This window comes from Poecilia reticulata, linkage group LG11 (assembly GCF_000633615.1).
Source record: "Poecilia reticulata strain Guanapo linkage group LG11, Guppy_female_1.0+MT, whole genome shotgun sequence".
In the NCBI taxonomy this organism is placed as follows: domain Eukaryota; kingdom Metazoa; phylum Chordata; class Actinopteri; order Cyprinodontiformes; family Poeciliidae; genus Poecilia; species Poecilia reticulata.
Window position 1 is genome coordinate 878,654 of NC_024341.1, and position 15,709 is coordinate 894,362.

The 15,709-nt window shown below is 40.2% G+C and overlaps 1 protein-coding gene across 3 annotated transcripts in view; it reads left to right on the forward strand.

Moving 5' to 3' along the window:
- Positions 1-15,709, forward strand: part of phf14 (PHD finger protein 14) — a 107,481-nt gene that overhangs the window by 64,740 nt on the left and 27,032 nt on the right. Inside the window, exons 15-17 of one of the 3 annotated variants that reach the window (XM_008421224.2) lie at positions 599-661; positions 1,221-1,342; positions 3,631-5,229. In XM_008421224.2, the coding sequence (XP_008419446.1) occupies positions 599-661; positions 1,221-1,342; positions 3,631-3,637 (192 nt within the window). In that variant the 3' untranslated portion in view covers positions 3,638-5,229. Of the gene's footprint in view, positions 1-598; positions 662-1,220; positions 1,347-3,630; positions 5,230-15,709 lie in introns of those variants that run through there. The other 2 variants (XM_008421223.2, XM_008421225.2) reach the window with 2 other exon arrangements.

The following is a 15,709-nucleotide window of genomic DNA, read 5'->3' on the forward strand; positions in this document are numbered from 1 at the left end:
TATATTTATTTTACTTGGCTTTCAACACCAGCGGGATCTAGTTTTAAATTGTATGTTTTTGTTTTTAAACTGTAAGTTTTTATTTTTTTGATTATGCTGTGTTTTAATGTACAGCACTTTGTATCAGCTGTGGTTGTTTTAAAGAGCTTTATAAATAAAGCTGGTTTGGTTTGGTTTGGTTATTGTTTTGTTGGTATCTTTTTGGCTAGAAATCTATTACTGTATGTAGTCAGAGACCAATGAGTTAAAATATTGTTCTAAAAATGAACCTTTTTCAAATATATTCCTTCACTATGTAGTAAAAACTACTAACTTAGGTCAGAAATCTATATTTATAATAACTCATTAATGCCACTGCATTAGTAAAGTTGGGCTGGGGAGCACTGTTAGTAAAATGTGCAGACCAAACCAAAATACAGACATGATTAATCTATCTGCTCTTTGGTTTGACTGCTGTTTATTTGGACATTTTAAGTAAGAGGACTTTAGTGAGTAAATCAAGTTGACATTCTGGAGTTTAAAACATTCCAGTGAGCTGAGTTGAATGAAGCCTGGAAGATTTTTTCTTACGCTAAAGTGAAATGTTTGTGCTTCACAGAGAACCAGGGGCCAGAAGAGAAAAAGAGTTCCTATCACTGAAGAACGAGAAGAGAAAGTGGAGGTTAGTCACTTCTTCTTGCTGCTGTTCACAAATCTTTGTAGATATATTATTTTTTGATTTGTTTCCTTTTTTTTTTCTTCATTAGTTTTTTCTTCAGACTACATAATTTTGCTTAGCAGATGCAAATCTCTCATTAATGTAATCCTCCAAGTCTGCTTTGCTTGCACAAAAATTATGGATCAAGTGACAGATGGTGAATGTTTGGATTCTCTGCTCACTTCATCAGAAAACTGCTCAAATACTTTCCACATGATGCAGGTGTTCTAGTGGTTGCTGGGACTCATGTCTTATTGCTTACACTGGTTCAGTAAACTTCCAAAGCACACACACCATGCTGGTGACCCTGAGGATCATCTGTGCAGGTACTTGAGTGGCTGAAAGAAGAACAGGTCCAGCGTTTGGTTTTGAAGCCAGAAATGTTTGTGTATGATTTGGAAGTGAAGGAGTTCTACTTTTCAGCACATTGTACTCCCTCCACAGTTTTAGCTTTCATTTTTACTTCCAAGGCTCAAACAAGCACCCATCCAGCTCTCATTTCTAATCAGCCGTGTTTCCATAGGAACCACTGCCACGGGAACGCAGACAACGCCAGTCTGCGGTGCAGAAAAAACCCAAAGCTGATGACACAAGAACAGAGTGTTCGACTTGCAAAGGACCAGGCGACAATGAAAATCTAGTGAGGTGAGGCAATGTGTGTGTCTGTATAAGAGAACCAGCTTGGGCTATTCCACATGGTGAGTGTATGTGTGTGAGTGTGCATTCCTTGAGAGGTCCATATTTGTGTGTGTGTGTCTCCTGGACGAGCCATATCCTCCTGATGATTAAAATTCAGTCTTCATTAGACTCCGGCCGCTGGGCTGTGCAGAGTGTGGGGGCTGAGGTTGTCCTCTCCACAGGACCCCATATTGACCTGCCACATACATTTGCTCACTTGATTAAGGTGTAATGAATAGCACAATTAATTCCTCCTCTCTTGAGGTATCAGGTGTTTGGCATCTAATCAATAGGCTTCTTCTTTGCTGTTCTTTGAAACCCAGCATATGCCATGATAGCACATTGTCATATAATGACCATTTTAGGTTTAAACCATAACGCCAGACTCTGGGCCGAGCAGAACCTTTATTTTTCCTGAAGCAGGTTATCAGTTGTTATCAGTTGTAGTGATACTGAAGTGTTTGGTGTGTGAGGAGGAGTCGTCTTTCTTTTTTCACCATCATTCACTGCCTCTCTGTATCTTATTAAATGGTAACAGAGACACGTTATGACAGGAAACATTTCCCAAAGTTTTCCATGTCCTTCATTAAGTAATTATGTTTCTGTGTAGTTCCTTTATTACAAGCTTCCTCTGTCTTTCCACATTAAGAACTTAAGTGCCATTCAAATGAGTTCATTTAGTGTCAGCTATTTATTAGAGTTTTCAAGTAGTTTCTTGTTGACTTTCAGATTTCAGCTTTGCAATTTTGTGAATGTTCTTTCTTTTACCATCTAGTCATGGAATACTCGACTGGAGAGGACATTTCTTTATGGGTGTGCCTATAAATCAGCTCAGATTTACCTAATTTTGGGAGATCACTGATCAACCAATATGTGAAGCTGGTCTTGTCTACCTCAGGTCTAAAGGTCTAAAAATCAGCCACTGTCCTCTTCTCCTCTTCAGTAAGAGAAAAGGAGAAGTCGATGTCTCTTCTGTAAGAGACATGTGATCTGACCAGCCCACCAGAGCATGTCTGCACGTTTGCATTTAACAATAGTAACCCTACTGTTGCCAACTCAGTGACTTTCTTGCTATATTTAAAAACATTTTAGACAAAAAAAAGTCAGTATTGGCCAAATCAGGATCGGCCAGAAAACTGCAATTGATGCAACCCTAACTTTCTTTTGACTTATGTCCGAGAAAGAAGACTTATAGATTTTGTTAGTAGATAAACTTACTGTCATTGTTAAAAGAGAGTAAGAGTATATTCTGTTAAATCCAAGGATTTACATCTCAGGACAAATTAGAATAAGCAGCTCTTTAATATTCTCTAAAATGACTTAAAACTACTTTTGTCATCAGTAAGTTGGAGAACCTCTAAGGAAGATAGAGCTTTAGCAGTTTACTGATGTATAACGTATGAAAACACAAGGTCAAGGTGAGAAGGCATCGGCAGAGGTCAGATATAGGTCATCTAGCTTCCCTTCAGTCTGTGAAGGGTTGCAAAGCCATTTCGAAACAATCTGAACCCAGTTATATTGGGCTGACTGCGCATTCTTAAAAAGGTTTTATCTCATGTATCTAAAATTAAAGCTCAGCACAATTGTAAGGACTCCATCTTAGAGTGTACATGACTGAGGTAGTATGTTGAAAGTCATGGCAGGATAATTAGGGGAAAAAAACACAAAGCAAAGGTTTTTATTTTTTTATTTTTTAGAATGGTTGTCAGCAGAATTCCTCCTTCCTGCTGTGGCAACATAGCTCAGGGTTGCAAAGTTTCTTCTGGATAAACAAAATAGTTCTGAAACAATATTATTGGGACAGATGAGCCCACAGTGCAGCTCCCTAATGAATGGAACCATGTGGGGAAAACCAAACAGCACAAATGCTCAGTATCAAATTTCAACCACGGTGGTGGGGGGTGATGTTCTGGGCTTCCTGTGCAACCATAGAACCTCAGAACCTTTTAGTCTTTGACCTTGAACTCTATTTGTACATTTAAGTATTGTAGAGTCAGAGGTCAGGCTATTTGACCAACAAGGACGTGTTTTCCATTCATAACTTCACCTTTAATATGTATGTTTCATAATTTTACACAGTGATGTTTAAAGACAGACAGCAGTAAGAATCCTACTATGATTATTTAGTACTGCAGTCAGAAGCCACAGATTGTCGATGTTTTGCTGAATGCTCTTGATGCAGCGTTAGTTTGGAGGGTTTCTGGTCGAGGTGTGAGGTGTGCTGCCCTGACTCTTTCTATCTTTGCATTGCACAGGTTGTGAGAGCCGGGGCAGCCACCTCACCTCCCATAAAATGTCGGGACTGATGGCCATTGGCTTAGAGACAGAGAGGCAAATTGAGGCTCGAGTCAGAAGGAAGAACCACACCTTCCCATCGCTTCGCCAAGCACGTCTGAACCTAACTGGACCAGCAGCTGTCCAACCAACAATTTTACCTGAACTTTTGGATCTGAACCCTAAATGCTGAAGTTTATTTTCATTCTTTTGGTAGTTTGGGGCTTGTACATACAGACAGCATCTTAGTGGACTGTTGTGTGTTAAAGTTTCTTCAGTATAATACTTGTTTCTGTTGGTAAAGGAATTTTTTATTGATATAATTAATTGTATTTGGCAGGAAAATGTTTGTTAATGTATTGTTAGAGTTATTGATTTACCCTCTGATGCTATTCATTTATAGGTAGATCACAGAGGCTTTAGATTGTTGTTTCACCTTAAAACCAGTTAACGAGAGATTTTTTTGGATTGCAGTCTGCTGGGTTTGGTTGACAGTGAGAAAGCAGCGTAGTGTCCAGCTGCTGAACATTTTTTTCAGCAGCTCAACCCTCTCCTCGCTCCCTCTGCCAAAAAGTGATTGTCTTTAAAATCAACGTGAGATTTTTCTGCCATTTTTTGCCTGCCTGACCTTCTAATCAGTTCTAATCAGTATTATTGATTGAATTCCAACGTCAATCACCCGCAGCAACTCGGCATGAGTAATTAGACCACTTGAGCTGTGGCTTTCTAGGTTTTCCTGTGTTGTGATTTAGTTTGAAGAATGCTGAGAACCACAAGAAAAGAAAAGTCTGGTCCATTTAGTAAAGCACTGAACTAATGCTACTGCAGTAGGAGCAGGCTAGTTGTAGTTAGCAGCAGCAGCATTTAGATATTAGTCTGAATGTGTTTAGAGTGATCGAACATGAAGAAGTCTTCCAGTGTGTCAATATGTTGAAGTGACAGCTGAACAGACCCGTCCTCAGAGACGTGGCCGGGTTGGTCTCCATGTCCCTGCTCGCTGGCCTGTCTGGGCTCATGACAGCAGTCACATCTTGGCCTCATGTCACCCTGTTCCCCGCTCTGGACCCATATATGCATGCTTTAGGGAGCCGTCAGACCAGCCCAGTTAGCTGAAGGAATCAAGCAGCTGCAGAAAATTCGTTTGCTGCTCATTTCTGTTTCAGCTCCAAGATGCATGACAATGTATTTGCATAGATTAGGTAAATATTACACAACTTCCAACAAAGTGATGTGATCTTACGGAAGTTTGAATGCTAGGTAGTGTGATGTGTACAGTATTTATTGAAGAGGCTGAACTGTCTTTTTGTTTTGTGCCTGTGCAGCTTCTTAAACATGGATCATATCTTGTGTTGTGAAATCTGATTTGTGACGTAGCCATGAGACATGAGACTGTGTTTTCTTTGCCAAACATTTGTTTACAGTGATGCTTTTGAGGGAACATTTTGATCTCTGCTGTACTGTAAGATGAAGTAAGAGTGTGAATGTTGCTTCTGCTGTCTATGTCATGTGTCTCAGCGTCTGGCCTTTAGCTCTTGGAAATTAAGTGGCGCTTTAATAAACTCTTGATTTTTTTCACCTTATTGCTGCAGTGATAAATGAGTGTCAGACAGCTAATTAATTGTTGTAAAGGTGCGGCATCGGCGGTCCGTTTGTGCGTGTAATGCCCCCTGTCAGCAGTGATTTATCACCTGGGAAGTGGCCCTCTTGTTTTCATGAGGGCTGCTCAAATGAAATGTTACTTCTCAGCCTACGCAGAGTAAAGTCTCAAATGCATCAGCAGGAGGATGTGAACTTCTGTTTAAAATAAGCAGTAATAACTTATATGGTTTGCAGGATATTTGCTTTTGCCATTTCTTATCCCTTTTTTTAACTGAAGTCCCATCGAACTCTGGAGTCGCTTTCGCCTGCAAGACCTGCCCAAGGCAGCAACCTCACGATCTAAAGCTGCACAGCGCTATTAAATAACACAGCTCCATATATAAAAGATAATGAACAACAGTTAAAGGTTACAGTGCTGCTGGTTGTCTGCTGCTCTGCACACCTTTATTGTGTGCAGACAGTGTATTAAAGGTGAGGGGATGAGGGACACAAGGTTGTTATGTGATGGACATGGGACATTTTACAGTGTGGAAACAACAGCAAATAAAATCAGCTAAAAAGACAAACTACTCTGTGGAGAAAAACAATCCCCACTTCCTGAACAACAAGGTGGCAGCAGAGATCCCCCCCCACACACACACAAACATGAAGAAACCCCCACTGAACCCCAGTTCACAATAACTGGAGTTCAGAGAACCGTAAACTATTTCTATCAGATATCCCTGACACATCCAGAACAATGAGCCTCAGACATTTAACAGTTAATCCTTTCAGGAAGTAATTGTTTGGGTTTGTTGCTGAACTTCAAGTGTAATTTCTATTCATATTTATTTGACAGCCTTGCTACCATAAGTAAACACACACGCAGGCACATATATATATGTGATATATGATATGATGATACCACAAATTAGATATATATTTGTGGTATTCTGGAAATTTTACAATGATTTTCATTCCTTTGATATCAATGCGTATGTTCAATGCACATGTAAATGGCAAGTGAACCAGAGACCACTCCAGAACCAGAAGCAGGAAGCGGAATACAGCGCAGGGCATTCTGGGTAAACAAAAAATGGCTTGTGAGTTTTTGCCAAAGATAAAAATAAAACCTACAATCGCTAAAACCTGACATAATTTATCCATCCATCCATCCATTGTCTTAACACCCTTGTCCCTTTGTGGGGTTGGGAGGTGCTGGTGCCTATCTCCAGCTAACGTACCGGGCGAGAGGCGGGGTCAATCTGGACAAGTCAGCAGTCTGTCGCAGGGCAACACAGAGACACACAACCATGCACACACACACTCTCACCTAGGGACAATTTAGACACACCAATTAACCTGACAGTCATGTTTTTGGACTGTGGGAGGAAACCGGAGTACCCGGAGAAAACCCACCATGCACAGGGAGAACATGCAAACTCCATGCAGAAAGACCGGGGCCGGGAATCGAACCCAGAACCTTCTTGCTGCAAGGCAACAGCTCTACCAACTGCGCCACTGTTGGTAGTGCAAACAAAAATAAACAAATTTAATTTTTGTTTATGTTTTGTTAAGAAGGTAGTTGTGCTCAGTCTGCTTCAAATGTTATTTCTTTCATTAGCTCTTGGTGCAGCTCCACCATAGGCCAGGAGGGGAACAGGCTTTTGGTTTGTTTGTCACTGCAGTGTGAAAGTGAACGGCAGCAGCTAAATTGAACAAATGTTGCAATTTTGGTCCTCAATCGAACCGAGCCCACTTGGACTATTAGGTGTGAAAACAGCCTTAGTCCTAACAAATACAGTGAAAGACAGGATTGTTTGGCTTGTGTCATCAACCACAGCCACGTTTCAACAACTTCAGTAGATGATTTGTGCAGATGTTTATTCACCTTTCACTTTCTAATGATTTTTCCGTATTGTTTAGACAGAAGGGAGCGTCATTGTTCCCATGTCTATTAGCAAAATGTTCTGGTCTCTGTAACCAAAGTCTGCAACTTAATTTTTTTAGCATTTTCTAAAGATATCTCAGAGATGAGATCCAGAAATGTGCCATCTGTGAGAGAAAAGCAAACCCTTCGTGAGCTCATACATCCCAGTGTGTTGACCAAGCATCTAGGTTTTGGTTAAGGGATGAAAGCGGAGCTTAGGGATTGGTGGAGTGTAGAGAAAGGGGGATGGCAGGAGAGAAAAGCTAGCAGGGAGGTTCTGGAAAGCTGTAACCTTTCCGATGATGAGTGCATTTCCTATTACTGCTCTGACACTAGATCCGGGGAGATGATTTAATGGCGGCATTTTGTTTTTGCTGACTTCACCCTTTCCCCCTCTATTAAAACAGAAAACTCAAGAGCTTGGACTGTAGCTGTGTGGGAAGAGTGGCCAAGCAGCTAAAATCTATCACTCCTCTGCTTCCTCCCCTGTCTCTTTATGCCACTGATTCACCCACTGTGTGGGTTTGCCTGAGCGCTCCCTTTTCATTCTCCAACCTCTTTACTGGTTTCTATTTTTTATCCGTTTTACCCCAACCTCCACTCCATATATTTGAGCTATTACACTGGATATAAATCCTGAGCCTTTATGGGTGTCATGTAGATTATTGCTGTCTTTTTTCCTAAATCTCTGAAAGAAAATTCAAAGTTTGTTAAGTGTCACAAGGCTCAATTTGGCCTGCACTGCAGGGGTCACAGATATGTTGTTAAATTGGCACCCAGTTTACTGGGGCCCCCTGCTGGAAAATATAAGAAGCTCTGGTTTCATTGTGGGCTCCGGGTGAGAGCTGTAGAAAGGATCCGTCCTTGTGCTCCTTTCATCCTCTCTATAGCCGTGAATGAGTTGTGTCTAGATGGGCTAATAAAAGTAGCTGCTCTGAGTTGGCTTTATCCATAGGTGCGACTTCAGCAGTCCATTCATTACTTTCCCCATCTTGTAAAACAATGGCTCTTTTCTAATGTTGCACTGACCTAACAGTAGATCAAAAAGTAGGAGGCTCCAAAAGTCCAATAATCCACTCCTTTCTGAGGTGCACTTTGTCATGGATGAGAGTCAATGGCTTAGTGCTTTGTGTCATATTGATTTGTGTCACGTGGCCACTCCCAGGGTAATTGCATTGCCCACTTGTGATAAATTCACTGCCTTGTTTTAGCCTCTTGGTCTCAGACAGCAGAGCTTTTCCAAAGAATGAGCAGTTCCACAAACTCCCAGGAAAACTGCGGACATTTGAATGAGTTCAGCTCTGTTCCTGGATGGAACGATCCATGTGAGTCCATGCTGAGTCAGCAGGTCTGCTCAGGTTATCGTAAAGTCCTGAATAAATTCAGTTCCTGATCTCCATGGTCACTTTTTATATGTGACTAGCTAAAAATCCTAATTATTTCAGAATGTTTCAGAAAGCCAAAACGATGTGCTCTGAGGGCGGAGGGGTAAAATGACTGGTGGTCCTGCACAGCTCCACTGAAAAAGACACAAACACTCTTTAATTCTGACAGCGTGTTGTCAGGTTGACATTGATTAGATGTGTGATCTGCCAGCTCCATTTCACACTGGGTACAATCAGCCCCAGCACCTTAGAGACAGTTCAACACCACAGCGTCCTGGTAAAACACTGATCTATAATTTCATGACAAATATGGGTTTTGTCATCCACAAGAGTAGTGACAGTCAAGTGAAACCTTTAGCATTTAAAATGAATCATCTCATTGCTCTGTAACCGTTATAAATGAAGCAGTTCTACGTCAGTCTGTCATAGAATGCGTTTGTCTATAAACCCGGACCAGGCATGCCCTCCGCTGCTGAAGCACACTGACAGCTGTCAGTGTGCTTCAGAATAATTTACCTTCATTCTGTGAAACAAATGAGACAAACATTCGGTCTGCATTCACACCGTTACCCACCGGCTTCAGATTGAATCCATCAGGGCACATTCTCCTTTGACCTAAACTCTTCCCAACATTTCATTAGACCAGCGTTTCTCAACCCTGTTTCTCAGCCCTGGTCCTCAGCCCCCCTGCTCTGCATGTTTTAGATGTGCCTCTATTCAGAACAGTTGATTCAAATGATTGCATGACCATCAAGTACTGCAGAAACCTGTTAATCACCCAGAGATACAATTCAGGTGTGTGGCAGAAGGAAAATACCTAAAACATGCAGGAAAGGGGGGCGGTGAGGACCAGGGTTGAGAAACACTGCTATAGACTTTTGTTTGAGCAAAAATGAAAATAGAAAGTGTAAATGTCCCAGTCAGGAATTTTTTGTCCCTGATAATGATCCAATTTTTTGCATTTCAGAAGCTTTGACTTCTATAAAGTTTCAGTCCAAAACTTCATTAAAATAAATTAGGTAGAAATCATTCATATGCTTGGAAAATCTGTTGCTCCAAAGTGCAGAAAAATAACCCATTTAATTTAATCAGCATTACAAGCCACACACCAGTACAGCCTCTACAGTCTCTTCTATTCTTTATCTTTTGTCCTGTTCTTTACAGTGAAACATAAAGGTAAAGTAAGGTAATTTTATTCATATAGCACATTTTCATCAATAAGCCAGTTCAAAGTTGCTGAAACTGCTGTTTGTTCAGATCTGCCTCAACATTCACCAACATGGGGTAACGTTTAGCTAATAGAAATAATTATAAAAAAAGTTTAGCCTCTTTTAAAATCAGATAGTGAGGAGTCAAGGTTGTATCTTCCTGTAGTGTATGTAATTATCTAGTTTTATCTATACTTAGAATCTGCCATTTGAAAAGGTTGCTGAAAATGGCCGCTGATTGCTCTGAGACATGCACTGGAGCATAAGACACTTTTACATCCAAACTTCTCCAACATTTTGCGCCAGAACCCTAGACATGAACTAATATACCATAAAAATGTACAATGATGAATGTAAGCAAACTGAGACCATATCAATGGAGTATTATGTAAAATTGACCTTTTTTTTGAGCTTTCCATCATGTTATAATTTTATTCCCTCATCAAAAACCTACCTGGAGTGTTGCTTTGGTTTTTTTAAGGAATCGTTTAATCTCCATGGCAACCATTCAGCTGTGCAAAACACCTAGGGGACAGAGTGTTGCCTTCGAGGCACAGCTCTTCCTTGTAGCTGCAGTTTCCAAAATATTCCACCTCACAGAGCAGCCCTCCCCCCACTCAGCTACTTCAAACTAGGCTAGCAGGAATTAGCAAACACCTGCTGGAACTGTACTTCTGCTGAGTTTATTATAAGAGCTACACCTCAATGAAACGCTGGTAAAAAATAAAAAAAAAGACTTCCTGAAGGCAGAATTTCAGAAATGGCAGGAGTTTTTAAAGAGACAGAGGCTCAGTTTCATGGCGTTAAATTGCAAAGTCATATTTGACATCTACAGCAGTTTTATAACAATTGAAGGTCACATAGTTACTTGATTGGCACTATGTGCCTAGAAAATATATAATACTTGCCCCTTTAAAGAGGACTATCCACAGTAAATGTCTGTCCTGTTTGTGTGAATTCAGAAATCCTTCAAATTATTGAGACACTCTTGTATCCTGGCTCAGCGATGTCACAGCTTGGATTGTGCTTTTCATTTCAGGGTAAGAGAAGTGCTCTTGTAGACATTCAATTCATCCAGCTGCTTGGTGTTCTTTTTGTGTCATCAATATCGTGGTCGCTGTGATCTCCTTAAACTCAAATGACACATCAGTGAAACTCCTGCAGGAGATCTGTGTAAATGGAGGCTCTTTGCGGCGCCTCAGGCGACGGCCTTTTCTCATTATGACACATGAACAGGAATGTGACAGCTGGAAAAGCTGGATCAGATCAAACGGCTCAACGCAAATCTGTTGGCCATCAGCGCCGCTCAGGGAGGACCGGTCCACTGGTGCCACCACAGGGGCGAGGAAGATGTGAAGTCATAGATTAAACAGCAGATGAAAGAGGACAAGAATTGCCAACTGAGAGTGACACATGTAGCAGACAAAAGCAATCTGTCACGTCCCCTCCACACCCTCACCTCCAATACGATTACATCAATCAATAACCTCTTATGAGTGATTGGATTTTGTCTGCCTCCAAAGTTCAGGTTAGGAGGGGGAGCTGCTCAATGTTTCCAATGATTAAAGCACGGCCAAATTGCTTTGATAACATCAAGGACCTTGCTGTGCCTGAGCACGTAAGGGTGTTGTTGGGAGCAGATAAAGGCTGGAGGTGGCCGCTGACTCAGATCAACTCTGGAAACACAACGGAGATCTGCCAATGGAGGACTGAACTGATTGGAAACTATGGAGGGTTTTTTGCATTCTCTACTTATAAACGAACTGCGTTTTACTGTCATTCATTGACAAAATACAGAATACATGCTAGTAAAATATTAAGTAAAACCCATGTCAAAACACACAAAGAAAACACTTGTAAAATCACTGTAATTTGCGCTTCAAACAAAGCCTACAAGCCTAATTCTAAGGTAACAGTGTGCTTTGAGATTTAACAAGCTGTTCTCTAACTTCTACTAAATGGAACATCCTCCAAAATTCATCAGTTTAAATTCCTTGTTTTATGTCTCTGCTGCAGAGAGCAGATTTTATTCATCACTTTAAATATTCAGCCCAAATGTTTATCTGCACTAACAGTGAGTGAGAATTGAGATTGTCACAATCTAATAATAACAAAAAAAAGTTAATCTGTGGAGGTGAATGTATAGTAATGAGCCTTTTCAGACCACTAGTTGGGTGAAATGTTGGTTCTGTTTTCACTTTTCTGTCAAGCTTTTATATTTCAGATGATGAACCAGATTTTTACACTGGGTAAAGATCACCTGAGTAAATATTGAAAAAAAGTTTTCAGATGATTTTATTTGTTAAGAGGAAGAAAACCAACCTATTTCAGTGGACCACCGTTTTTGGGGGTTTGCAAACATAATCAATTTGTACTCATTGATATGATCAATAATATTAAACAATCAATCCAGTAATTGCCCGTCCGTTCTCTGATGAACAATAACTCCATACAAAGGTTAAAATTAAAATTCCTTTTCAAAACAAAGTTTATGTTTAGTTGATGATACCATCAGGACATACTTTAGATCTGCCCATATGCGTCAGATTCTTTGCTAATGTCATTCAGAAAGCATGTGTCCAGTCTCTACAGTCTGGCTAAATAGAGCATTTCTGTGAATTTGGGAGTTATTCAATGGTCTCCAGCTGTGAAACAGAAGACTTTGGTCTTTCCTTTTTGCCTTAGTTGGAGATTCATGTAAAATCAATTGGCAGTTTGTGAGCAACAATAGGAGTGTGTTCATTAGCAGAGCACACGCACTTTGGTGATTTGTCTTCTATTCACTAGGTGGCTAGAGGGCACTTTAAATTCCCATTGGTTCTCGGCTAGATATGCCTGCTCAGCCCATCACACACATCATCTAACGATGTGTGTGTGTGAGACAGAGAGCGAGAGAGAAATGCACCTGCCGTGGTGTATGTGTACTAATGTGCAGCAGCTGTTAGGTTATGCCCTTACAACTCATAAGATGCCAATTATCCATGCCAATTAAATTTTTACTCCGGTTTTACTAAATTGGCCATGCTTAGTCTGTAAATACCACACTGTATTATCCCATCTATTTCACAGGTATCACCAGTCTGCTGCCAGAGGGCAACACTCCACAGTGCTCAGATTACCAGACACTTGTCTGGCCTTAAATAATAAACAGAAGATGTCAGGTGTCTTTGTCGTGCTGCCCACACAGCACTGTTTTGATTTTACCGTACATCAACTTTTTTGCCATAAGGCTTTTATCTATTTCAAACAATCCCCACATTTATCCGAACATAACATTTTGAAGTACTTGACAGATATATGTGCAAATTCATTTGGACTAAAATCGTACTGCATGTCCAAAAAATGGTTCTCAAGAGGAATATTCCCCACGTTTCCATCACTACAGTTTGGTTCAATGCTAATAAGACAGGAACCAACTAGATCTCCATTGGTCTGTCTGTCCTGAGCCTGTCCTCACTCTGTCCTGTGCTCATCCTGTCATCAGGCTGTTCTCAGTCTGTCCTCAGTCTGTTCTCAGTCTGTCCTCAGTCTGTCCTCAGTCTGTCCGCAGCCTGTCCTAAGTCTGTCCTGTGCTCATCCTGTCCTCAGTCTGTCCTCAGCCTGTCCTCATCCTGTCCTCAGTCTGTCCTCATTCTGTCCTCAGTCTGTCCTCAGCCTGTCCTCAGTCTGTCCTAATCCTGTCCTCAGTCTGTCCTCAGTCTCTTCTCATCCTGTCCTCAGTCTGTCCTCAGCCTGTCCTTTGTATGTCCTGAGTCTGTCCTCAGCCTGTCCTCACCCTGTCCTGAGTCTGTCCTCAGCCTGTCTTCAGTCTGTCCTGTGCTCATCCTGTCCACAGTCCGTCCTCAGTTTGTCCTCAGCCTGTCCTCAGCCTGTCCTCAGTTTGTCCTCAGCCTGTCCTCTGTCTGTCCTGAGTCTGTCCTCAGCCTGTCCTCAGTCTATCCTCAGCCTGTCCTCAGCCTGTCCTCTGCCACTGGTAGTGGGATTGTACTGTGACAACCCTTTAGTCAGAGCCAGTCTGCGCATTTTTTCCTCGTTTTGTAAACTCTTTAAGGAAGAACTAAATAGTGTTTTTAAGCAAACAAAATGTGCTTTTTGTAAAAAATAAAAAAATATCTAAATTTACACAATGACTCTGAAGTTTCTTAGACAGCATCTGTTGCGGCAACACATTATTTCTATTTGAAATAAATAAAGTATTTTTGATTGAATGTGTGAAATATGTAGATCAGTAGAATCTGAAGCAGATAGAGCACATCAGTTTCAACAGTGTTGGATGCATTTGGACTGCCAGCAGAGGATTTGTGACTGAAATGAGCCAGCTGGTATTAGGTACAGGGGAAACACCCAGCACACGTTTTCTGTAAATTCTCATGTCAGAGCTGCGGTTTTCCACAATCCCAGCTGCATGTTCTGAAAGCCTACACGGCCTGTGATCACAACAGATTTTTTTTCAAAGCACTATGACGTAAAAGCTTCTGAAAGGTTCAGTATAGACAAAGGCTTCATAGTTCATGTAGACAAAAAGTTAGCTTGAAGCAAACTACCTGGCTTTATTTTTTGGCTGCAGTTGCTCTGAAAAAAAAGTCCATTAAATTTGTTAAATTTGTCCATTAAGTATGGTGGGCCAGTGAAATAATAATTACCAACTGTAAATTACTGAACAATGCCAGTTTATTTAGCACACAATAACCACTTTTAAAAGGTTTGGAGTCTTTAACAAGATTCAGCTGAATCCCAAAGAGAGCAGACATTTTCTTCTCATTTATGATGCTGACCACCTCTCAATAACCTCCATCAGACTAGTGAACACTCACTTTACAATTAGAGCCAATTATGGTCTAATCAATGTAGGAGGTTCACAATCTTCAATGAAAATCTGATAACGGGAACAGCCAGGGAGGTCAACCACAAAGTCCATTCATCTTCATTATAGCAGACAGAAGGGCAGTGTAAGGGATTTAAGGGCAAAACGGAAAAACACTGGACAAAACATGGGGAAAAGGGGGATAATATAGTCTGGGCAGTTTTTCAACACCATGTGGAGTTAGAGTGAAGGTAAATGTCTGAAATCATAAATGACAGTTTCATCTTTAATAGGCATAAATCATGTAAAAAAAAATAAAAATTCTGATTGTTTTAGGCTCACAATAGTTTCTGTGTATTCATTCTCATGACAGAAATACAGAAATATAAAAATAAAAAAAAAACATAAAAAGCATGAAAGACCCAGGCCTTGGTGCAGAAGATGTGAAACCTGCAGTATATGGAATGTGGTTATTTGTGTTTGATATAGTTGCACTGTGCAGCACTTTCAGATTTTTACTAATGGAAAGTGCGGTACAAATTACATGCATTATTATTATTATTATTATTATTATTATTATTATTATTATTATTATTATTATTATTATTATTATTATATCACAAACTTCTGAAGACCAAAGTGTTCAATAAGTGAGCTTTTACACCAGCATTCCCAGTAACAGATCACCAGTAGAGAACCAGCCTTCTGCTGCTGTCAGTTCTGTGACCCAGAACTTAAAACTTTATTCAGAAACATTGCAGTTCAATAAACGACAAACTGATTATCGTCATTAATTATAGTTTAATTATGTCATTCACAACAAACATCAAAAACGGTAAATATGTTTCATTAAGTATTTAACAAACAAAAAGCTTCTACCATGATAATTATGTGAAATTAAATTAATTGTCTAATATTAAAAAAAAAAATAGTTTGGTACTGTCAGGCTCAGAGTCTGAGAGGCTTTTCCTTTATCAAACACTTTTTTTGCCTATTATTTAGTGGAAATATTTATGTTGATGAGACTTTCTCTAAATGATAACCTTTTCAACGTTTATAACTATCTATCTATCTATCTATCTATCTATCTATCTATCTATCTATCTATCTATCTATCTATCTATCTATCTATCTATCTATCTATCTATCTATCTA